This window comes from Calypte anna, chromosome 12 (genome assembly GCF_003957555.1).
Source record: "Calypte anna isolate BGI_N300 chromosome 12, bCalAnn1_v1.p, whole genome shotgun sequence".
Classification (NCBI taxonomy): domain Eukaryota; kingdom Metazoa; phylum Chordata; class Aves; order Apodiformes; family Trochilidae; genus Calypte; species Calypte anna.
Window position 1 is genome coordinate 804,547 of NC_044258.1, and position 26,737 is coordinate 831,283.

Below are 26,737 nucleotides of genomic sequence, written 5' to 3' on the forward strand. Positions count from 1 at the left end.
TGGAAGAAGAAAAACAAAAAGAAAACAAAATCGCACATGAAATTTATTAATGAAAAATACAGAAGGAAAAACCAGTTGAGGGAAAAAAAAATCAAAATTGCCAAAATAATTGCAAAATGCAAGAAGTAGTAGAAAGACAGCAGCTGGCCTGTGTCAGAGACCTATTGTGGGACATCAATGAAATAACATCATACTTGGTCCTCTATCTGCACTTGCTAATTGGAGCAGCATTATGCTCCAAAGCTCTGCTCTCTCTGCTGCTCCAAGAGAATTCTTACTATAATTAAATTTAAAATTACAAAATGCCACACTGAAAGAAGCACTGGGGAACAAATTACTCTAAAAGACTCATAAAAATGTCGTCCCCCCAAATCAATGCACTGTTTATTTGTGGAATGCATGCAATTGTTTTTTAAGGGACTCATAAAAATTCCTCCCTTACCAGGAGTCCCTTCATGAGGGCAGGGAATTTCCACAGGACCTAGTATTTTATAGAACTCAAGAGATATATTTTTGGCTAGAAATTTTAAAAAAATGTTTTTAAACTAAGCTTTACTTCTTAAAATGAGCAAAGACTTGCCTACAATGTAAACAATGAAAATTAAAAAAAAAAAAAAAAAAAAAGGAGCACAAGTCTCGTAGCCTAAATACAATACCCATTGTCTGGACTTCCCTATTTCCATGAAGAACATCTGATTTTCATTTTGGATTAGAACATTCTGCTAAAATTACTAATATACTGGGATTTAATTTAATTTAATTGAGAATTCAAGATGAACTACCTCAGCTATGACGTGGTCAGTCTTTTGTAACTGAGAATTCACATCCTAACTCTGGAAACAACAATGAAAATCTAACGTTGAATCCTAGTTGAAATAAATGCTGATGATCTCAGAGTGAACAATAGTTCTCTACAAGAACTAAACATCCCATACAACTCAGATCAGCTGGCAGCTTTTGTCACTGGGAAGATCTTTTGGCCAGGGAAAATTTGGCTAGAGGTTTCATATCTTTGTAATTCCCAAGAACTTCCAGTATTCTTCTGTGAAGAGACACCCAGCTGCCAGAGATAAAAACTAGACTTAAAACGTGCTTAAGTCAATGGTGAGGACAATAGTGACAAATTTCAAAATGGTATTTAATTTAATTTCATTTCATTTCTATTTCACTTAGGTGGCTGCTCTGTTCAATGTATAAAGGTGCAGAGAGAGCAGAGCTGACTGTATGAGCAGTCAGTAGCAGAAGGGGCTCCTTCTCTCTCTCTCTTTATTTTATTTTATTTTATTTTTTGGTGTGTATGTGGGGGTGAAAACCTTCACAGGAATTGTTAGTAATGTCAGCATGCTCCAGCTTGCAACAGAAGAACAAAGCAGTGACCTAAGAGGCTGACAAGAGTTTTAATACAAAAGGCTCCCTAACTGCAAGGCAACAGCTTCAATGAGGCTTTTTCACCTGCTTCACTCCTTCCCTGGAATTCTGCTGAAATTATTTAGGGGGAACTCATAAAATATGAAATTAAAGGAATCTCCAAAATGAAGTAGAGAAAGCCCTGATACAAAGCCTTGAGAAAATGTACAGGCCAGGAACAGATGGACTGAGAAGCCCCAAATAACCCCATTTTAACAATGCATATAGAACAATTCCTTTAAAAAAAGTCAGAGGTTGCTCTGCAGCTAAAGCAGTAAGTGCTTAAATGCTTTATTTACCTTAGGACTAAATGAAATTACATTAAATCAAATACTGGCCTAGGATAGAAAGAAGTAAAACAAGGAGAGAGAGAAAAAAAAAGAGAGAAATCAAGCTTTTCCTATATAGATGTTAGTGTTTAGAATGTAACTTCTGGTTAATTGCCAAATCTGGGAAGTAAGAGGACTTGGCAACAGATGTGTATTAGAATAATACTCCAGGCACCAAGTGTCCCCCAGGTGAGGAAGGTTGCTGACAAGGGGCAATGGACTGAAAGAATTTCCCCCAAATGACTGTTAAATTACACCTGAAAAACAGGTCCTGACAAGGAACCCAGCCCTGAGAAGATGCATGTTTGTACACGAAGAGTGGGAAATCAACCAGACTCCTAAGCAGACTTTACAGGTAAAAAAGGATAAACACTGAGGCAAGGCAAGTGAAGCCAGAAAACAGCATCCATGCCATCTCACACCCAGAGGAGCTCAGGAGAACAAATGAAATACCAAGACAGTACTTGATCCTAATCTTAAGTGCCAGTCTTTGTAAAGAAAAATTTAAATATTCTAATACAAACCCAAATTAATTTGAATATAAAGCAGTTAACAGCTTCAGAGTAACTACAAATGTAATTCATTTATGTTGCCAGGTAGTTGTTGAAAATGAAACAAATAGAATTAATGCCACGTTACTTATTTACCCAGATTACTGTGAAAGAAAAAAAGAAGGAAGGAAAATTCTGAATTTTTATCCTGACAATCGACTCAGGAAAAGTGCAAGAAAAACCCATGTACAAGCAGAGCTTTTGTATGGTGTTCTGCTGGAAAACCACCTCCATTATTGAAAAGCAAATTGTTTATAAGCATGCCTGTGTCAACTTCCTGCTACTGTTATAATAAAATAATACAAATATAATAGGATTCTAGAACTGTGCATTCAGAGAGTCTGCCATTAAATAGCATAAAGTAAGTTTGTAAGTCTGCAAGTGCCAAAGATGACCATTTTCAGTTCAAAGCATGTAGATCATAAGATCACAATTAAAATAAAATATACAGATGATGGAAAGTAGATATTCAAAGCTAATGCAGACAGCTGTGAATCAAAGAGAGGAATCAGGAAGAGAGGAACAGAGGTCATGAGAGAAGTGTTATACAGTTAAATACCAAGTGAACTGCAGAACTTCATGGCTACAGTGACAGTTATGATACATCTTGGAAAACAAAAGCAATGCTGAGAAAATGTTTAAAATAACAGGAATGGAAGGTTTTAAACAAAACTGTACTGGAACAGAACTGGAGCATTTTATAGTAAGCTGGTAAAACAGAATACAAAGATGAGACGTTTTGAGTGCTTAAAAGAAAACATTTGTGGCCCATGAATGAAATAGTTCCAGTTCCTAACAATAACAAAAAAACTGCCACAGCAAAAGGGAAACCAGGAAAGCTTTAAGAGAAAAGTAATAATAGTGGTTCACATAGTACCATCTGTGACGATGTCAATGTAAGCACAAGGGAGGGAATAAAAGCTGCCTTCAACCACTAAGTTTTAAAAATACCTTTGGGTGGGATACAGTGAGAGAAAATAGCTGAAATCTTGCAAGACAAGATGTATTTCAGCTGCTGTTTTTCATGGCCTAACAGATTTTTCCTAATTGCAACTAACATATAATACTGGTAGGAGATCATTGCCATTCTGACCTTCATCTCTGAAGACAGACAGAATGGATTCTTAGCTTTAAGATTTTGCTTCTGTGATGCCCCATACAGCAAGGAACAAGCAATTAAAAGTCAAGAGATGTAAATGCAATTTGGAACATAGGTTTGGCATGTCAGCATCCAACACATCAGCTCAGAAAACACTTTGCCCTCTGAATAAGGCACATGAAGTTCCAGGGCCCAGTGCTCAGGTGGGGCTGGGTTTGAAGCAGCACCCATCCAGTTCTGACAGAACCTCCTCTGTCCTTCCCATCTACTCACGTGGGCGTGCTGTGACAGAACCACACTTGGCTTTTCATGACATAAAACAAATAACCCAAAGAGCACCCTGCTAGCAGGAGTTAATCCAGCTCTTTCAAATCCTCTGGTGCATATTAGGCAGTCACCCTAACTGTAAAGCAAGCACCTGGATTCTGTTTCACTCTCTGCTGGGTCTACCCAAGGACTGACTCCACAGCCAGAAAAGCTGTGCTTCAAAAGGTACAAAAAACAACATTTATGAGAAATTATAGGCTTTGTTCTGCAAGGGAATGATCTATTGATGCTGAGAGCTTAATTCAGTAATTAGACTAGAGAAAAAAACCCCAAACACCTGATCATGAAAGAGCGAGATGAGGAACCTATTCCAGCTTTTGATGTAGTTTTGTCCCAAATTCAAAGTTACAAGGACTGCAAAAGAACTTTTCCAATTTACTGAAACCCAACCTCATACTGGATTTCATCCAGGTCTATACCTCAAAGGCAAAAGGGACTTAGTCATATTTTTACATAACTAAATTCCTGAGTCACATTACAGGGGGAGAGTCAAATGAAACTCAAGACAATTTCTGCCATTATATATTTCTTTTTAGAGTACTGCTTGTAAGAAGCAAATGTTGTAAGACTATTTCAAAACTCCAAAGCCTTTCATCACTGGGCTCATTTCTCATTCAGATTTATTAATACTCCCATTAACACACATAACACTAATTTTGCATCATGGTAACAAGTGCAAATGATGACTGCTCAGCTAATTCGACCAACCCAATAAATAATTTGTAATCAGCCAGCTGTTAAAATAATTGGTTTGAAACATCTTTGCAGAACTACAGACTTCATGGAATGGAATGGAATGCAGCTGTCTAGAGAAAGTGACTGGATGTCACTCCAGGCTCTGGCAGTGGTAAAATGCAGCCAGCTTCATGCAGCTGAGATTAACAGAACAATCAAAGTGATGTGATAGGCATTCACTCAACTCTTGATTCACACCAAAGAGAGATTGCAGCAGCCCAGCACACCCCAGTGCTGTGATGAATTTATATTTCATTGTCTCTTCTAATTTCACTAACTGTGACTACATTTTGGGGATGCTGCAGAAAATAGCTATATTTAAGTCCTTTGTTTTTAGAGCCACATTTTCCCACTTCCTCTTTGCCTGAGGCTCCTCTCTTCTTCTAAACTCCTCTATGCCCCTCAAACTCAGAACATTTACAACTCACTCACCCTACCTAGTGTTTCAACAAGCTTCAGAGCTCTTCCAAACTGCAGCATTTGCCAAGCTTCTTGTCCCCAGGACAGCAGAGCCTGAGTGGCTGATGGTACCCAGGCTTTGTCTTGCTTGGACACACATGACCCATTCATTGGCTTTGCTCCCCCTCATCCTTGGGCTTTCTCCTCACAGCTCTGCAGATGCTGCTCTCACTAGTTTTGTCTCCACCATCCAGACCTTAGACACCTCCACAAACACAGCAGACTTGTTTCCTCTCACATATGCACACAAACAATAAAGCCATTTAAAAAATATGCTTCAATCGATGTCCATTCTGATGCACACCACTCCAGTTATAAAGAATTAGGTTTATTTCTCTGTGCAAATGCCCAGTTTATTACTTTCTGTAAATTATCTAGCAATTTTGAGACTTAGAGAATACTACAATAAAATCCATCGTTCACTCAGCACTGGTTAAAAGCTGTCAAACCTGCTGATTCACTTCATCAGCATTAATTCCAGATGTAAACATTTTCAACAAAATAATGAAATTATATATAAGTCAAAGTGGCAGAACCTATAAATCCTTCAAGCCTTTGGCAACTTCTTTAATCCCAAGTAATCACGTTTCCTTGTTTAACAAGTCTTGTGATGCCTGTAATAGCATCTCACTATAGTAACAAGTCTTAATGTTATAGCTCTCTTGCATGCCTGAAGTATTAATCAGGCCTATATTTAAATACAAAATTAGACTACTGATACTCTTCCTGAAACAGATACACTAGTCAGAGCCCTCCCCTCCAGCTTTTTATGGTTTTTTTGTGTTTTTTTTTTAAGTACAATAAAGATGATGACTGTGAAGTTGGCTTTTTTTATACTGGAGTCAAACATTGCATCTTTCTGGCTATTGCTTTACTCTATTACCTCATCCCTCCACATTAAAGTAACATTTACAAATGGGCAATCTACTCCATGAGCAACTTCCTCTGCCACAAGTTTTTCCCTTTTGCTTATAAACAGAAGACTGACCAAAAATCCCACTTTACCACCAGAAAGGATAGCAGATTTTATGCCAGGACTGGGAACATCATTCTCCTTTGACAGCAAAAGGCTCAATGCTCACAATATTAATTCTTCAATTTAGAAACTCAAGATTAATTTTTTTTCCCTCTTTCATAAGTGATCTTAGATCCTATCAGTTTTCTAAATATACTAAAGTTTTTCTTGAATTATTCTGAAAACTCATGTAGCATCCTCTATTAGTTACTCCTTATGAGATAAAGATGCCACTAATGCTATACTATAAGAAGTGGTAATTTTTTATGACTGATCTTTTTGAGTTTAACCTCACTTAGCAAAAAAATCATGTTTGTAACCTTTATGCCTCAAGCTAACTAAAGATACATTTAACAGCATGTTTTCCAGTTCTCCAGTAACCATCTCTAACTTCCACTGCATGAAAATTCAGTCAGCTCCTTGAACTTTATCTGTGTTTTAGCTATAACCAAGACTTCAGTGTGTTGAGTAATCCAAATACAATCTGTAAGCATAAACCTAAATATTGAAAGATATTAAATTACATATTAAATGCTATAAATTATCTTAACCCAAATTCTAAACTCTAGATTAAATCCAGAAAGCAGAAATATCAAGAAAGCAACCCCTACCCAACACCTGTAATTCCAAGAAAGTCAGGGTTTGAAGTATTTCATTACCCACCTAAAAGTGTGAGCCTGTGTTGTACAGTTTGGACTCAGTCCAAAGGCTGTCCCCCCTTAATCCACCCCCCTCTTTGGGGAACCAAAGACAGCTGGAGAGGATCCTGACCATATCAATATCCATGCGTGCTCCTGTCATCAGTATGTGCTAGCGCAGTTGGACAAACTCAGAGCATATAGAATTCAGTATAGAATTCTGCTGCAGGAACTGGCCTGTTCCCATTATGCCATCAGAGAAAATGGGAAGGATTGTGGAAAGAGGAGGGAAGGCTACAGCTGTGGCTGTTCTGTAACACACAGCCAGGGCTGCCTGCAATGATCAACTTAAAACAGACAGCCCAGCAGCCAGTCACACATGAAAGCTACAACAGATGCTTTTGAATTCTTTTCTGAATGGGTCTCAGTCATTTAGCTTCCCAAATTAATTCTAGTATTTCTTACAGTCAGCCAAAGTCGTGCAAAGAGGCTTCTGTTGGAGACTGGAAATATGTTTTATTTTGTGCTTGCCCCTTCTCTTTCTGTTACATTGTCAAATTCTACAAAGAATTAAAATCCACTTCATGAATGTCCCTGAGAACAGCTTCAATATATCAGAATTTATTATATAGCAAACTGTTGCCAATGGAGAAATAAACTGACCTGGTTTCAGTGACTGATACACCCTACCAACCAACTTGATTCTCTCTAAAATGCAAGCACAGGCATCACAGGTAGAGCAGCAGCACTGTTTTGGGATGCACCCTGTGTGGCAGAGGCATATCCAGAGATTAGGACACATAAATCACTCACTCAGGAAGAATGAAAGTCTGCACAATTGCCAGCTTACCTGACACACATGTTTTTACAAGGGCTATTCAAAGAACAGTATTTGTGGGAAGAATGAGTCACAGGATGGCAAACTTCACCTACTACAACTACTCAAAGTGAGAAGACAAATAATATTTAGAACTCAGATGATTTTTTCTTTTTTTAAACAATGACAAAACCTTAGCAAAACTATCTGTGCACTGCAATAATTTTAAATAGTTCTGTTATGCCTTCATATTGTCTTCCAGTAGTAGTTCTTTTTTCTTTTTAACTTGCATCTTGTGTTTGTGTTGTTGGCACAGTGACTCAGTAGACACTAGATAGCTTTCCAACATCTTAACCCTTTTAAAACTGTATCTCTTACCCTCCATCCCCCTGAGAGGCTGGAAAGCAATTACTTAATTCTTTACAGGCTTACTTGTGCTTCCCTGTGTTCGTGGATCTTTCTACTCTAGCTATAGAAAAATAAACAAGCACCTTAGCAGTTATCTACATCTAAATCCCAGTATGCATATTTTCCTTAACTATGTATTTTTGTATATAATCATTGACTTACATCATTTCACACACAACTTGCAGAGGTTCACATTCATTGGCAGGCAGGCTTGAGTCAGTACTTGAAAATTACAGAAATGTATTTCATGTATACTAAGTACTTACACAGAACCTGTATTTTAAGATGACAAAGTCCTAATGCACCTGCACATACAGAATATTTCTGCAAAATTAGTTCTGCAATACAGAAATTGGCTTAAAGCTCATGCTGCACAGACTAGTTTGATTATGTTTATTTTGTGTTTTAACTGGAAGAGCCTCTATTCACTTCTTGTCTTAATGTGCTACCAGAGAGCCGGGTGCCATTAAATAATAATTTTGCATCATGCTACACTTCTGTAATAAGACAGCATCTGCCTGTGTACCTTCGTGCACAGTCAGCATGGCTGCTCTGAAGTCCCAGGAGAACTGAAACACAAATCAGTGCAGGGTGCTTCCACTGAGGACTTTGTGGTGCTTTGGGGTATCTCTGAGGATGGAGAGTTCTCAACTCCTCTGGGCAACTTCTTCATCCAACCCAAAGTCTGGTATATGTAATAAGTAGCTGGTACATGTTTTCTACTGGAAAAAACCTGACTAAGTGCCATATGTGATGCTCATTTTTCACATGCTCAGGGTATTCAGAATTCCCAAGAAGGTCTTAGGGCTTGCATCTGGCCACCTTGCCTTCACTGACAGAGTTAACATGTTGAGAAAGTTAAAGACAAAACTAGTAATACTTCATATAGGTTCTTACTCATGTTTTAGCCATGATTTGCACTTCATATTAAGGCATGAAAACTCCACTTGAAGAGTCCATAGTTAGATTTCAAGGTCTAGCATTTTCCCCTTATCAAAGCCATTCATATTAATTCAATAAAACTGTGTTGTTTTAACATTGCTCAGTAACAACTAAATAATTCTTAAAACCACCATCACAGCTGTAGGACAGAAGTCTTCCTGGGTATGAAAATACCAAACTCAGTAACTCACAAGCTGCCCTTGTTTTATGAAATATCACATGGGAATTATAATTTCAGTGTCCCAGACCCAATGCCTAGTGAAAGCAGCAACTCATTGCTAATTGGAAGCATGCTAATTAAGATCTACAATGGGGTTTTTAAAAGTTGAGAGACCAAAAAAACCCAGAAATCAATTGAAAAACTTTTTTTTTTTTTTTTTTAAGTTACATTCTCCAAACATAAAAATAAAAACTTTTTTTCTGGGAAAAATTTTTATCGTAGGAATAGTACTTCCACTTACAAGGAGATGAGTTTTCATCAGATTGCTCTGAAATCAACTAAGAGGAGTCACTGTTAAGGGAAAATTATCACTGAAGTGATAAGACAAGCAAGCCTTACCTTCTGAGGCACAAACAGGATAATCTTGGAATCAAAACTGAGTTCTAACTCTGGAACTAGTCATTAAGTTTTATCACTCCTAAGCTATCAGGTGGTCTCTCCAGGACTCCAGCCAATTCCATAAAAACAAGTCTGTTGCATAGCAGACTTCAGCTAGAAGCCAAGTTATAATGTGTTCAAGAAAAGAGGTTGTAAAAAGGAAACTTCAGGAGAACCTGAACTAAAATAAGGCAAAGAAAATACGAGTGCTTCATAGAGATGTTCACTGAAGTGTAAATACTAGGAAAATCTTCAGACTCACATACCAAGAAAACTCAGGCCAGTGAGAGCTAGGCTGGTACTAATTTTTTTCCCTGTTTTATAAATCTCTGTAAAAATTAGTGTCGACTTCAGCCACCAATGTTTGCATTAGAGTAACAATATGGATGTAGATCTTTAAACAACCATCCTCAGAAAGAAAGAAGGCCTAAGACATTGTGAAAATTTGAGAAGAAGTTTACAAAGGGTTTTCTAAATTAGATTTCCCCATAGGAATAGGTCCTGATGTTTTAAAATTAAGATTTGTGATGCTTATTTTCCTCTGGTTGCCATGGGAATGTGAACTAGCAATCACTGGCATTAAAGAGGAGCTTGATTTTTCAGGCATGATTTTTCAACAACTCTTTGCACTGCAATCAACTTCATTTATTACCACTTACTAGTTCCACCTCTATTGCCAGGAAAATCAGTAGTTTACAAGGATAGGAAAAAAGCTCCTACTGTTTGTACAGAAAGGTCCTGCAGTCAAAAATTACATGCTGGCAATAACAAAACACTGATGCTCTTGCTCTTTGTGACAATGGGCAGGACAAGTTCTCTCCCACAACTCTATGGATGCCTGCAGAAAAAGTTTCAGAGACATTTTCAGAGGAAACAAGAGATTGTCAGGAGAACACAAACAGCAGGTAAGCACTCCTGTGGACACTTAATGCCTTACAAAATGGAGAGAGTATATTACAAACCAGGGGGATGGAGTCTACTCAGACATAATGCAGTAACTCAATTAACATTCAGACTTTAAGCTGTTCAGTGAGTGCAGAGCAGACTTGCCTCAAGACATTCACAGCACCTTTGGGCAAGGCCACAACAGAATGTGTTTATTGAAATCTGCATCTGGTAAGCATTTGTCCAGCAGCAAACTTTTTTTCTTTTCTTACTCAAATGACCCACAGGGGCCCATATACTCTGCAACTGTTTGCTTGCACTAAGATGCACATTGTGTAATTTATGGTCTTAATTATAAACCAAAGTTTATCAGCATGTTTGTCTGTGTTGTTTAATGTCTTATTTGTCACAGGAGAATAACAGAACTCATCTTGAGCAGCCTACTCATTCTTCACTTTAACAAATATATTGGAAGATCCTTAATCCTTAAATTACTTTGCTTATCCTTTCTTTGCTGGAGATTTTTCCTTTAGAGAAAAAGCAGTCAACGTAGCTTGGAAATCTCTCTAGAAGTTTCCTTTTCCCATGACCAAACCCATTTAAAAAAAAAACAACCCAAACCCAAACAAAAAACAACCAAAGAAAACAACTCCAAAACTCAAAACAAAAGAGAGAGAATGCAGGTTATAATCCTAATTTATCAAATACTGTTTTAGCAATATATACCTTGTTCAAACTTGTAACCTGGCCCAAAAGAGAAAGTCTTGCTTTTATAAAACCTCCTCATCTAAAAATAAAATATTTTGGGAAATGCAGCTCTTGTCCTCACCACCAGTCTAGTCCTAAATCCCACAAAGAGGGAAAACTATTAGAGCAAGGACAAAGAAAAAGTCAGCACCCTGCCAAGGGGAAGAAAGGGGGCTGAAAAGCTTCACTAAGAGGATCATATTTTGTCTCCAGATATGCACTTCTTCCTTCCCAGTATTTTAAGCATTAATTCATAAACTTCAGCTCCTTGCTTACAAGTCTTCACTAGAATTCCCATAGAGGAACTGCATTCTTAAGACAGATCCAGTTTTCTGAGGTGACTTCAGGAATTATGAACATTGTTCTTTCTGTTCCTCAGACTGACACAGCTCCTCTGGGCTTCCTTACAGCAGGACATCAAGTATTAGTTCAGCAGAATAAGAAGAACTCAAATACACAGTAATTCTGAAGAGCATTTGAGTCATTATAAGGTGGGATGCAACTAGATGGGTCATTTGGATGGGTGAAGGACACCTGGGAACCTTCTGGGACACCCTGTGCAAAAGGGGACCAGCACAGCTGATAACTCTTACAATCTTTATTACTACACCAGGGAAATGCAAAAGGATTCAGAAGAATTTATTCTGGGGGGCAGAGAGGCTTACAATTAAGCTGCCTTAACTTTCCCTGCCCTCTCCTTCACACAACTTGAATTTTAAGAAGCTTACACTGCATTACTTTTTTCTTTGTGGCTATACAAATGCCCTATTTCATACCACTGGAGCATCAGAGAAGGAAGCTGAGAGCAGAGGGAAGCATTAAGGCATTCTTTCTACAGGACCAAGATCCTAATCACTTGGGAATTCTCCTTTTGTTTACCACATGCAGTTAATGCTGCAGTTACAGAGAAAATCAGGGCTCTATCCCAATTAAAAAATTACTTTTTTTATGACAGACCCATAAAATGAATGTCTAATCAGTGCAGCTGACTAAAATGGGAGATGGTTATTCCCAAAAAGTTTACTTCAGGGGTTTTGAATTTGCATGAGAAACAGAGTACTCTTGAGAGGTTTTTTACTTTTATCATATTAATGCTCTGATCTTCACTCAACAAAGTGACTTCAATGGCATTTATTTTTGTTAAATCTTACCAGTCTTGTTATTCACCCTGCAGAGGCACTGCCAGCACTAGGGACTACCTGAATCTTTGCCAATGGGGCATGAAAGGACTCAGGTACAGCACCTCCTGCACCCTTCCATCAGCTTGCTCTTGCCTAAACCCTCGAAGCCACAGAAACCCTAAATCCACCAAAAATGCCAAATATTATCACAGCATTCAGAACAGAAGAATATGCTATCTTGACTGAAATTAAAAGGGATGTGAGGATTTGGCAGCAGCACTGCTCAAAGGCCATTTCAACAGTGAACAGGACAAATGCTTTCTTTCAGACAGGTGCATGATATTATTTATATCACACATACATTATTAAACGTGTTATAAATAACAAAATTAAATCCCACAAACCACTCTTCTTCAGTCCCTCCCTACCACCTTTGGCAGCTGGGTCCTCACTGTTTTCTCATTAGCTGCTTAAAAATAGTAATTTTTATGAATCCTTCACAGACTTCAAGTTGCTGTGTCCCCCAGTGCCAGGAATTCTGGTGATGCCTTAGGAGTGCTGAGTTCCTACTCACCAGAGCAGTCATTTCAGTTACAGCAAAGAAACTATGCCAGAACATTGAACCTGTTCAGTTGTATTAATGCTAACTCACTGTACTGGATCACTACACTACCTGTGAAAACTGGGGTATGGAAAACAACAGTAAAAAATGTAATTCAGTGTCCTAAGTTTCCTTAGAGTCATGATTAGCTTCTAAAGACACCAACACAAAGTTTTCAGATGTTACTGCTTCAGCACAGCAATTGGGTGCTATATTCTTGATTAACTAAAAATAATAAAATAAGAATAAAAATAAAACAAATAAAGTCCTAGTGAATATGTACTGCCATGGCACAAATCAAAGCATTGCCTCATCTGTTCAAATACTCCTTGTTTAGATGCTGATTCAATGAGAACAATTCAAATAATTAATACAAAAGAAAACTCATGGAGCTTTGCAGCTGAGATGCTGTTATTTTCAGAACAGAAAACATCAGAAAGCACAGACACTTTGAGCCCCCTGGTCTGATACTGAACACTCCTAACCTATTAATGCTTTTAATAAAGAGGACAGACAATCCTGAATTATTACCCACACAAGCCAGTACTCAAAAGCTGCACAGACATCATGGAGAACACAGATTACACGTTAATGCTACAGCAGTTTTGTAGCACCTGGAAAGGGGCTATATTACTAAGGCTGATTTTTTCTTATAGCTCATATAGAACAAGGCACTAGCTGCTATTTGTTGCATAGCTTTTATCTTCACATAAAATCTGAGGAGATTATAAGTTTATTCATAGCACTTTCCATTTTACAGCCATGCAAAACTCACTGTGTAGATTCATAAAGAGATAGATTTTAACTCCATCAATGCTTTGGCACTATGACAGCAATTCAGAGTTTAATATACCATTTTTTTAAAAACGTGCAGCCTGCTACTAACCCAAATGCCATTAATTCAGTTTCTTTCAGTGACTGAAGTTTAATTTTTTTCCACATATTTGATGTTTCAAACAAAAAGCACAGCTTGATACCAACAGCAGCTTCAATACAAACAAATTATTTCCACAGAGCAGTCATTGTTTTCTCTATCTCTGCCCCCAAGTATTCTTACATTTGAGTTTGCAGGGTTTCATTTGACTGATAGCTATACAAGTTTAATAAAACTATCAATCTATGCAGCTAATCAGTAGCTCCTTTTACTAAAGGAGGAGTTTACTTTGTAGTTTCCTGAAGTTCATGGCTTTGAGACAAGCTGACAGAGGAGGTTTATAACAAGGTAGATTTATTCATCCCAAGTGAGAGGAGTAACCTGTCCTCACCTCTAAAATCTCTGGAATTCACACATGAGCAAGCGCTGTCTGATGAAAATTAGTTTGTAACTCCAAGGACTGCACGTGGCCTTCCCTGTCCTGAAGGGATGAACACTTTTATTCTGATGTATCACAAAACAGAAGTATTTGAGCACACTGGTTGCTGATGTAATTCCTAGGAAGGGCATTTGAGTATTATTGGTAACAACAATGGGAATTATCAGTGAAGTCATCAGGGGAAAGACAAAGACATCACGTTTGGGTATGAGGTGCTGAAGCAGGTCCAGAGAAGGGCAAGGAGGCTGTGAAGGGATCCAGCAGAATTCCTGTGAGGAAGGGCTGAGGGAGCTGGGGGTGTTGAGGCTGGAGAAGAGGAGGCTCAGGGGAGACCTCATCACTCTCTGCAACTCCCTGAAAGGAGGTTGGAGCCAGGGGGGGGTTGGGCTCTTTTCCCAGGCAACTCTCAGCAAGACAAGAGGGCAGGGTCTCAAGTTGTGCCAGGGGAGGTTTAGGTTGGAGATGAGAAAGAATTTCTTTCTGGAGAGGGTGATCAGGCATTGGAATGGGCTGCCCAGGGAAGTAGTGGATTCTCTGTGTCTGGAGATCTTTCCAAAGAGCCTGGATGTGGCACTGAGTGCCATGGGCTGGGAACCACGGGGGGAGTGGATCAAGGGTTGGACTTGATGATCTCTGAGGTCCCTTCCAACCCAGCCACTTCTGTGATTCTATGAAAGACTTCAGAGATATTCCTTCAAAGCTCAGCAGAGGCACCATCAGAAAGATCACACCTGTGCCTCTTCAAAGGCTGTAAAATTCAGTTTGAAGCACTTGGTGCTGATGGAACAATTACCTCTGCTGGAAAAATCCCAACAGCAGAACCAGTACAGATTCAGCAGAGCACTGTGGTACAGGACAGACTTACTAACTGTATTTTAGTCATGTAGTAGCAAAGCAGAAGAAGGAGAAAGCACTGGAAATTTACATCCATTTCTAAGTCTGCCATAACCAAAGTTCCTTTCTCAGTTGGCCTGTGTTCAGCAGCTTTTTTTTAATTTTTTTTTTTTTCCCGAAAAGAAATTACCATTATTTAAAGATCTGGGAAATATTGCTTGATGAATGGAGAAAAATGATGACACTAATTGATATCATGAGAAAACTCAGAGGAAAAAATAACCCACCTCCTGAAAGACAGACTAATCTCTTAATCTCTTAAAAAAGGGATTCCAGGGCAGGCCTGAATCTGTCAAAGTGAATTTCTCCTGAAATGCAGCAGATTAAAAACATGAAGGAAAAGCAAAAACCTTACAGACATGGAAAAGTGTCAAATATTAATTTTGGTCGACCCACCAGTAGTGTTTTTGTGGGAAATTTTCTTGCCATCAAGTAAAGTTAAATTCTCAATATAGCTTGGTTAAAAAAAAAAAATACATGTAAAGTTGTGAATTTTACTATCATAATATTGCTGGGTTTTTTCTGTTTTGTTTGTTGGTTTTTAGCTATTCATGTTATTTTTTCATCCTGAAATACATGAGGGTAATGTAATGTAGAATCAGAAACAAGAAGGATATTTTTAATAGCAAAGCACGTTGCAAATTCTGAATTTTCTTCCAAATTTGGGTAAGTTCAAAGTTCACTTTTAATACCAGCTGCCTCTGACACAACTGAGCCTTGTCCCCCAAGGGATGGCTTAAAACATGGCTAGGCACAAACTTCAAATTAATTGCAGAATCAGAATAAAAGGGGGTTTCTTTATATTTCCTTCTATTTAAATAACTCAGAGCGTTTCACTGCATGTTTTGGGGTTGGGTTGGGTTGTTCATTTGTTTCTTTTAAATTAATCCCATCCTTCTGTAGGATAAGAGTCCTAAATTGCATTGTTTGTGTCAGTAAACCAGCACAGCAAGAGGGTTTTGCAGATATCAAATGGGGTTCACTCACTGCCTAGAGGAACTTGTCAGAGAAGCCACAGACACTGGGGATCACGTTTAAGGGACAAAAAACCCAAAGTACAGAATTACATACGTAAAAAACCAGAGACATCAAGACCTGCTAGCACCTAGACCTGGCCTCTGCTTCACATTTCATTTCTTTCACAATTCTTTGCTTCTCTCTGAGATGGGAAGAGTCCCAGCTCTTCCTGTGCTGCAATCAGTCATCAAGAGAAAATGGTATTTATTTATTCTTTCATCTTGATGAAAGCAGGAAGTACAGTTATGCTTCCTAAACATCCAAGCAGTTTAGGGATTTAAATACAAATATATTTATACCTTATATAGTTTATATATTATATACATCATATATTATATAGATTGCATATAATATATAGTAGACATCATATATTATGTATAATATATAATGTATATATTGTAGATAATATATACAATATATATAATATATATTATTGGATATAATATAGATTATATACATAATATATAATATATAATTATATATAATATATTATGTATATATATTACATACATCATATATATAATATTATGATGTATATCTCATGTATTATATAATATATATTATGATGTATACATTATATAGATATGTATATATACACATTATATATTATATATAATATGTATTATAAAATATTATATATTAACATATTATATATTAATTATAATTAATTATATAATTAGCCAATGAATTATTAATTACATGAATATGTTATATATGATATATATTGTGTATAATATATTATGCATATATTACATACATCATATATATTTTATTATGATGTATACATTATATATTATATAATATATATTATGATGTATATATATTATATAGATATGCATATATACACATTATATATTATATATACATTATATATCATATATATTATCTATTTTTATACTATATATACGTTATTACTATATTTGTACTTTAAATATACATATTTCTACTTAGGTCTTATTAAGAACTGGGACAAATTAAAGTTTCTGTACCTCTGAATATGGATACAGCTGGAGAAGCCTTGTATGGAAGTTCAGCTACTGTAGGGAGTTGATGCAGAAATGTTACTTTGCTACTATTAGCACTCCTGCTACCCAGGTATCTCAGCAGAACTTTAACTCTTAGTGATTTCAGGAGCACTCAGGTGTGTTCAAATAAGGACAAGCCTGGTTACTTGGATTAACTGGGCTTTGGAGAACAGTGGCAGCAGCTCCTGATGTAACAGGCCACCAAGTAAATAACCACCCTTAAAGGTTTCTTAGAAAATCCTAGAAAAGGGAGAGCTTCTTCCACAACTGTGGAATAGTCCTGATGTGCCATTCATTAATTTGTTGGTTTCACTTCCACAAGTGTGGCACATCAGTGAAAATTCATCTTTCCCATAGAGAAATTAAGTGTATACCAGGAAGTGATCAGGCATTGGAATGGGCTGCCCAGGGAAGTAGTGGATTCTCCGTGTCTGGAGATATTTCCAAAGAGCCTGGATGTGGCACTGAGTGCCATGGGCTGGGAACCACGGGGGGAGTGGATCAAGGGTTGGACTTGATGATCTCTGAGGTCCCTTCCAACCCAGCCCATTCTGTTATTCTGTGATTCTATGAAAGCTGATGTATATGAAAACTTGATATAAGAGGCTATTTTCACTACAAAGAGAGTTCTCCAGACCTGCAAAACCCCACATACAATGCAGGGTTAAATCTGACATATATGGCAAGCAAAGCAGCTGATTTTAGAGTTCCACTGTGATACCTGGAAGTCGTTCAGTTGGTGGTGGTTCTGTCTCCAAACCAAGCTTCTGATTAAGGATTCAAGAAACACACAGGCTTTTGCTATTTTAAGCCCAGCTATTAAAATAGAATATATACTGAGCAAGCACCAAGCTGGGAAGTTCACATCAGGAGTAAGGAGGGAAAGTCACTGGGAAGACAGAAGTGTAATTTTTTGAAGTGAGCTTGGGCAGCTCCCAAAGTGAACTGTGTCCAGTGGAACCAAGGTCCAAGTGCTGATGTGGGAGTTTCTCACAGCTTCTACTGGCCTTCAAAGTCATGGATGTCATCAGTCTTTTGATGAAGCTGCACAGAAATATCTAACTGGTATTAAAAAACAAAATACGTCCCACAGAACCAAAATTAAAGCTAGATGTGGGGAAAGCAGATGCTTGGAATTTATTGTCACATCAAGACAGAATCAAAATATTTGCTAATTTTATTATTTACCAAGTAAATCACCATGCTAAGGAAAATAATGCAAAACATTTATAATCTCCTGATTCATGTCATGTTGAAGAAATAAGTGCTCTATAGACTGAAAACTCTGCAGCTAGTATAAATTTGAACAACAAGCTAAATCTGGTAAATTTTCTACTCTGAATTACGATTATATTCTTAACAGTCACTTAAAAAAGAGAACGTAAAGTATGCCAAGAAGGTACTAATACTCAGGTCAACAGCACAGCACTGGGAGAGGAAATGGAAAAATGCAAGTTTAAAAGTTATTTAGTAAGTAAAAAGTCTGCCATATCTTACTGCACTTTGTATTGTTTTAATCTGGGCACTATGCTGAGCATAGCAGAAAGATACTGTCTTCATGGAAGCGTCAGGCCATCCAAAAATGTTCTATTTAACATGGAGACTCATCTGGAACACACATGACTTATCCAGAATTCCTTTTAAGAAACACAAAACTTACAAGCAATTCTTAAAAAATAGCTTACTATTGACATCATGAAAGCACTCACACACAACTCATGAAATCAGCTAAGCTTTTGTTAGGTGATTTTAAAAAGTTAAGTGTGTCATCCAACTTGAGATGCACTCTGCTGAATCAAGTCTGTGTCTGATTCAACTTCAGATGCAATGTTCTGAGGCATAAGACCAGCATGACAAAAGCTCTTGTTCTTCTGCCCACAACAAAGCATTCTGAGGACAATATTCAATTAAATGCTCTTCTAGAATTGATATTTTAAAAGCAACCCTTTTAAAGCAAGAAGACTGAATAACTTCTCAAAGGAACAGTCAGATATTCTGTTTACCAAATCAGCCCATATGTGTCGTATGAAACCTCTGTCACTGCATTTGCAGTTTTTTAGAATGCCATGTATTAAGCAGATAACAGAAATCAAACTTCAAAAGCACTGATCTTACCAAATCTAATGCCTCCATTTTAGCTCAGAAGTAGCCCGAAACACCATTTTGAGGTCTTCTAACTCAGCAACATAAACTGCACCAACTGCACTGTATGAGAAAAGCTCAAAATACAACTCATCAGAAAATATACTAAAGCTCTCTCCTGTGCACCTACATTTTTTAAAAAACCTGCCCCAGGTTTTTCCCTGAGGAAGTAGTGGGGGACATAAAAACCACCTCTTTATTTTTCAGTCAACAGTGGCAAAACATGAAAAAAAATCCAGATCTTTTAATCCAAAGAAAGCAAGCAGAATCTGCAAATAATCTGCTTGTTGGACTTTACTGTTCATAAACAAACTTTACCAAGAGGATTAAATTAGTTACCCTGATAAAACAGATGAGTTTTTACAAAAATACAGCTTTTTACAAAAATACAGCTGCAGGTTCCATGGCAGCTGGGCTGATTTGAATGCATTAGCTTTGCAAATACTTTGTACACCACCTTTTCCACCTATGAGCCATGATATCACTGCATGAACCTCACTGGTGAACCCAGAGATTTTTGAAAGCCTACTAGTTCCATTTTTTATGCCAAACTTTCAAATCCAGTAAGTTGCAATAAACTCACACCAGACTCCTAAAGAACATCTAAAACTTTTTAAACAAACACCTGGAAATGTTATAAAGCTGCAAAATGTAATTAGTATCTGCAAAATTAGAGATGACTAACTTGGGCAACTGCTTTTAATACTGTCATTAGCAGACCAGGTGCTTCTCAGCAGCCTCAAAGACAGGGATGGCAATCAGACTACAATGGTTTTACTGTAAATGAGTAGCACTTGGTAAAGTCCAGTTGTTTCCTCTGTTGGATCCTTCTCAGACACATATATATACATTTTTTTCTAGCTATAACCAGGCTGATTTCAGAATGCACCAGGTATTTCACAGTTAATATCTCCAGCATGTGCTCCAATTATTTTAGAAAGGCTAGAACATGAAACAGAGAACCAAATCACCATTATGCCCCACAAACCTTATTAAGTAACAGTGCTGAGCCATTTCCAGCTGAAAAAACAGCTGTAGCATTTCCAAGGCTCCAGTGACTGAATGATCACCTCTCCAAGCCAACTTTGGAAACATCCACATGATATGACTCCACCAAAATTCAGTTACAGATGTAGAACAGTAGAGACATTTGAAGACAGAGTAAGGATTACAGATCATGATTAAAATACAAAGACAGGTATCTGTTTCACTTTTATGGGACCAGCTCAATATTGCAGCTCTTCAGATCCAGTTGTTGTCCATAAGATCAAACCATACCCCAACTTCAGTTCACATGACAACTTCTGTCACCAGACACAAGTACAGTCAAGCAGTACAGTAATTACATTTTAGATTGACCTAAACCAGTAATGTATTTCTTTATACCATATAAATCACCTGCTTTATGTAAAAAAAAAATCCTTTCCCTAAGAATTTAAAATTCATGTCAGCTGCTGTCTAACCTACCCAGGAACCTGTGTTAGTACTGGGGGTTTTAGCTAATCTTGGGCTCTCTGCTACCATGGCTCCCTCTCCTCAGTTCTTTGTATACAAGAGTTGTAACACTTGCACAAGTGTTCACTTCCAAGGACACTCACCCTCCTAGATGACACGGAACTTCCCTGATACAAATTCAGAACTGTCAAGCAACAACTGTCACTTAAAGTTTTTCTGTAATTTCATAAAATGTGACAATAATCAAATGAATAATAATAGTGCTACATACTTCTAACTGGCTGTCAACATGCATCCCATCATCTAGTGCACAAAATAATGATCTCTCCAGCTCAATTCTATACCATGAAGAGGACATAGTTTATCTCAATGGAGGGAATATACCTGTGGCTTGTGTAGATCATCCTGTGAATAAAATATCACTGATGGATTCTATTTAATCACGTAGCTATCGAGCTGAACATAAAACCAAGCACCCCTCACTCCCAGCTCTTTATTGTTAACATGCAAAGTGTATTTTCTTACCTCAGCAGCCTGTGTCTCCTGGTGTAATAAAGTTAGACCTGTCAAGTCTTCCAAGAAGGAATGTGAAGAATTAAAAACCTTTGCTAGGAAATTAAACCCCTCTTGTTCGTATTGGTCAAGGACCTGTCAAATAAAGAAACAGAAAGGGATTTCAAATATGATTCCATAATATGATTCATCATATGCTGCTCACAAAATGAAAGTAGAGTCCTTCTGAACACTCAAAAAATGCCTGTATTTTGTAAACAGGTAAAAATTACAGAGAAAAATAATTTCTCTCGAAGTTCTGAAGTGGGCAAAGGTGGAAGAGGAAAGAAATGTAAGGTTTAAGACTTCCTGATTTTAACATACTTTTAAACTCATTACAAGACAGATTATATGGCAAGAAGAAAAACTTAGTTGCAAACTCATGAAAGGAGCATTTGAGTAACAGTAAAAGACTGTTCCAGTGTATCAGTGAAGGGAAAGAACCATGCTGGGACAGACTGAAAAGTTCCCCGAGCCAGTGTCCAAGTCCAACACCCTCCCTGTCTCCAGAGATTCATGGTTCTGGGACTATTGCACCTTAAAGAACACTATTTTTCTACTCTCATTTTCCCAGTTTACTTTTTCTTTTGAGAGTCTTATAGGCTCCTACAAGGATGGTTTTAGCCTATGCTCCTCTCAAGCCCCTGACCACAAACCATGTTATTTTAAGTAACTATTTGACAAGCTGATTTCAGTCAAGGATGATGGAAACTGAGGAAAGAAAAGATAAATGTCAAAGGATTTTGCAAGTTTGGTGTAAGCAGGTAGCAAGAACGTGGAAGAAACTGGTGATAGAGCAATCCCAGTATCCATTCTTTTCCTGGTTTTGTTCTACCATTGATAACTGAAGATCCTGCTTTGCTGCCACCAGTGTCAGAGGTGGAGCAGCTGAGCTTGACAGAGTGCAAAGCAACTTTTTCTATGGAGATTCATGCAGGAGAGCAGCATGCATGCAGGAACTTCAGAAACACACAATATTTGAATCCAAGGGAGCAGCCAGTAAGTATGTAGGGCACTGAGGACAGAGAGGCAGGAGAAGGGTTACCAGGATCCCACCATATAGAGAAGATGGAAGCTTTTCACAAGAGGTTATGGGGTGACTTAATCCATGGCTTAATCCATGAAGCCAAATCCCTGCCAAAAACCTCATCCTCTCAAAAACACCGTTGCCTTTCTCAGTAGATACATCTCAATTATCACCTTCCTCAGATAAATCCATGTCACTTCAAGAACAAGGGACACAAGAAGGGGATAATGAGCAAGCAGTTTGTGAGAGGACTGTTATCTTTTTAGAATTATGATCCTTTCAAAAACCCAGGCTCTGCACCTCTTCCAGCTGCTGTTCCTGATGATTTGCTCCTGCCTCTCACCCTCCCCACCACACACACAGTTCCTGTGTACCCAAACCCCATGCATGTCTGAAGTCCCTGCATGAGTCCTCCTGCACCACACCAGCTTTACAAGCAGCTCTGCACTTCTCTCATCTCAGACTTCTCACAAACATGTCGTCTGCTGACACTGGGGTACACTTGTACTGGAAAAAAGCTCCAGCATAAGCCCAGCACTTACAGAAAAATGCATCTCCAGAAGGAGATGGTGTGCAGGAAAAGCCCCCAAATCAGCCACCCTGGCTCCTGGGCTCCTGTGCACAGATACCTGGTTTTTCATTCTTTGATGGATACATTTCCCAGTACAACTTCTCTGTAACCAGTGAAATTCATTTCCTCTGGAAATTAATTTTAAAAACCACCTTGGAAGGACTGTGTGTTTTGTTGTGAAACAGGTGATTCAACCAAGTGAGCTTCATTCCAAGGTTTAAAAATGGACCTCTGCTCCCCAAAAGAAGCCTTTCACCCTTCTTTGGGCAAGAGCAGAGGGAAAAAGGAGGGCACTCACCCAGTTGTTTCATTATGAATTCATCTAACTCAAGCAAAACCACTATTTACTCTCAACAATTTTACTCTTTTCTAGTTTAGCAATTACTAGAGGTCTCAAATATCCTTTGCACTGATAAACCTTAAAATTGTGAGAATATCTATAGCCCAACAGTATTCTTCAGGAAAACAGGACTACCAACATTTATATTGTGTCCTACAGGAATTCAAGCTCATTTAAACATTTATATTTAGCTGACAGACTCTCAGTTTACCAATAAAACCAGACTTGGATCTAGACTCATTCATACAAAGTGTCCATCTAGCAGCAGGCTCATTTACTGCATACTTTCCAAAAAACCCAGAAACAAAACCATTTGAACCCCAGCCATATGCAAAGGAAGAAGACAGCTATAGGTGACTAGGACGAACATTTGGAACTTTCTGACCACACTTCACACTTTCAAACTAAACAGATAAAAACTGCACTTCAAGTTCTCTTATTCCATCTGGGGAAACTGTGCTTCACGCTGTAAATCTTTATTTGGCCACACATGGGTTTTTGTATTTTTGTGCAATGACCCAGAGACAAAACCAGAAATTAAAAAAGATAAAAGGAAATAAATAAATAATAATAAAAAAGATTTAAAAATGCTTAGGAAGAGGTATTTGGGTTTTTCTTTTCTTGCTCCTGAGATAAACACACTGTGACAAACTCATCTGACTGTTCACCATCAATGCAAAGAACGGGGCAATTCCAGAATTCATTTGAGATGTGTCCTCTTCATATTATCCATGATATTCATTGTGAAATGGCATTATGAATATGTAAATACATTTAATGACTATTCACAGAACAGTCAGTCAAAATTCTAATTAAACAACCAGATGTGCAGGTTCTCTCTTGCATCTGGCTCTTTGACAAACCCTGTATCCAGACAGTGATTTATAAACATGGATTAGGTTCCCAGCCCTGCCTCTGCATATTCCTCAAAGCTATCAGCATTATCAGAAGTGTTGCTGTTGCTTTAACTTGTTGGAACCACAATACAGGGGTTATATTACTGTAGAGATGTGGGCCAGACTGTAGTTTAATTGTACAATGAAACAATATCCAGACTGTACACAATGAAACCCTAGCCTTAGACTAAAATACTGCAGCATATCAAAGACATGCAGGGACAGCAACAATAAGATATTTTGGTATCTTCTCAGAGGTAGAAAGTGCTAAAAGATGTAGAGTACCTCAGGAAATGCAAATATGGAAAGAGTAGGGAACTGAGTGCAGGCTCACTGCATACAATAAGTCCATCCAAGAGCCTTGAAATCTGGTTGATTTTGTTACTCAGCTTACTATGCCCTGATCCTCAGTCACAAAGAACTGTGGCTCAAGCTTGAAAAGAAAATTTCCAGGTATTGCTCCCTCAGTCAGTACATTACTCCTGTGTTCCAGGATGCTCTGTATAAACTGCCCTGGTTTATTTCACAGGCCTGCTTACCCATTCTGCATTCCCTGCTGTAGCTATCAATGAATTCCCTACTCACACAAAGCAGACTATGCTGACATCCCCTGTGTTGAGCATTAGGTTGGGATGAAGCACCTGGAAGAACTTCTATTAAATCCACATGCCCTACTTATCATGGAAGAAGGTAGGAAGACTTCCTTTGTCTTCCTTCTTATTTCACATTCTTATTTTATTCTTATTTCACAAAACCATGAGTCAAAGATACATTACTTTTGAATTTAGTGAACTCTCATTCATTTTGTTGTTTGTTTTTTTCTTTTTGAGTAGAAATAATACACATTACATGACTGCTACTTTAATGGAATGATTAAAAAACTTGCTTTCCCCCAACAGAATCTCCACCATGTCACACTGCTAGAATTTCCATGGCATGACAATGGCAAACTTAAGTTAGGGGAACAAATCTGACTACAGACACAGTATCTTAAAAGCCTGAAGTAGAACAATACAGAATATTTTTCTTGTATTAGCACCCACAGGATCAAAAAAAAACTATTAAAACTTGAAGTTGCTGCTTATAATTACTTGCTTTTTATAATGGGAATGGCCTGCTGAATAAAAGTGGCTGCTAAGTAGTTGTGAAACAGAAATTCCAGCCACATTGCCCAGAGAATAACATCTCAGGGAGCCAAAGAATGACTGGCAGCATCCTTCAGTTTGCTACCTGCGGTGGTGGGACCACTGAAGAAGACATACACTATAAAAGAATCCTTTTCATACAGACAAGAACAAGAACATTTGGTCACCTTCAGGGACTTCATTTCTCAATTCAGATGATTAAATTTTACAATAAATACCATGAAAGAGATGAACTAGCTTGCACCCATCTAAACTTTACAACAAAATTCAGTAACATGTGCCCTCTGATAAATGTAATGCAGCATGTATTTGTTCAGAAGCCACTGAAAAGAACTCAGAAAAAAGCATGAAGCAAAAAAACCAAACCAATTCATCTCAAACTCCTGTGCCAGGAGACAAGAGAGGAATAGCCTGCAGGTTGTCAGAAATAAAGCCAGTCTAGACATAAAACAGGCACAAAATAATTCTTAAAGAGTGCCCAATTTGGTGCTGTGTGGAAATGAAATTTTCTCCTATACAATCATGTCCAGCAGAGCCCAGAGGCCCATGGTTGGCATGACTTTGCTTTTTCAGCTCTTAACAATCCTCTTTGGTGGTAATACCATGCTTGGTACCATGTGATAATTCATAGAATCACAGAATCCTAGAATTGGCTGGGTTGGAAGGGACCTCAGAGATCATCAAGTCCAACCCTTGATCCACTCCCCCCGTGGTTCCCAGCCCATGGCACTCAGTGCCACATCCAGGCTCTTTGGAAAGATCTCCAGACACGGAGAATCCACTACTTCCCTGGGCAGCCCATTCCAATGCCTGATCACCCTCTCCAGAAAGAAATTCTTTCTCATCTCCAACCTAAACCTCCCCTGGCACAACTTGAGACCCTTTGTGCCCTCTTGTCTTGCTGAGAGTTGCCTGGGAAAAGAGCCCAACCCCCCCCTGGCTCCAACCTCCTTTCAGGGAGTTGCAGAGAGTGATGAGGTCTCCCCTGAGCCTCCTCTTCTCCAGCCTCAACACCCCCAGCTCCCTCAGCCCTTCCTCACAGGAATTCTGCTGGATCCCTTCACAGCCTCCTTGCTCTTCTCTGGACCTGCTCCAGCACCTCAATCTCCTTCCTGAGCTGAGGGGCCCAGAACTGGACACAGGACTCAAGCTGTGGCCTCCCCAGAGCTGAGCACAGGGGCAGAATCCCTTCCCTGGACCTGCTGGCCACGCTGTTCCTGAGCCAGCCCAGGATGCCATTGGCCTTCTTGGCCACCTGGGCACACTGCTGGCTCATGGTCACCTTCCTGGCAATCCAATTGTGAATAACAGCTGTACAGGAAGACAAATACTCAAGAGATGTTATAATTTGTATTATTATTGATTACAGATTAGTTACTATCTGACCACAGATGTAAAATATCCCTCACAAACTCTTTCTGGCAATAAAGGTGTCACTATCAAGCCAGTCAGTGACATGTCACTATGGAGAAATTGATTTTCTCAAACAGAAAACTTCAAAGCATAAAAAAAAAAAAAAGAAAAAGGAACCAGGAGAACATAATTCTTCTTTCTGGCCAGCAAGGCAAGCTGGAGAAATACAGATTTATTAAGGAACTCTTATCTTTTTCTCACTCTTGGGTCACTTTTCAGAGCTTAGGGGAAGAATCAGAAAGTAGCATGCCTGCTGTATTTCATGTTT

The 26,737-nt window shown here is 38.3% G+C and overlaps 1 protein-coding gene across 1 annotated transcript in view; it reads right to left on the bottom strand.

Moving 5' to 3' along the window:
- ATG7 (autophagy related 7) overlaps positions 1-26,737 on the bottom strand; it is a 98,826-nt gene that overhangs the window by 38,061 nt on the left and 34,028 nt on the right. Inside the window, exon 18 of the mRNA XM_030458383.1 lies at positions 21,051-21,173. Coding sequence (XP_030314243.1) covers positions 21,051-21,173 — 123 coding nt within the window. The remainder of the gene's footprint in view (positions 1-21,050; positions 21,174-26,737) is intronic.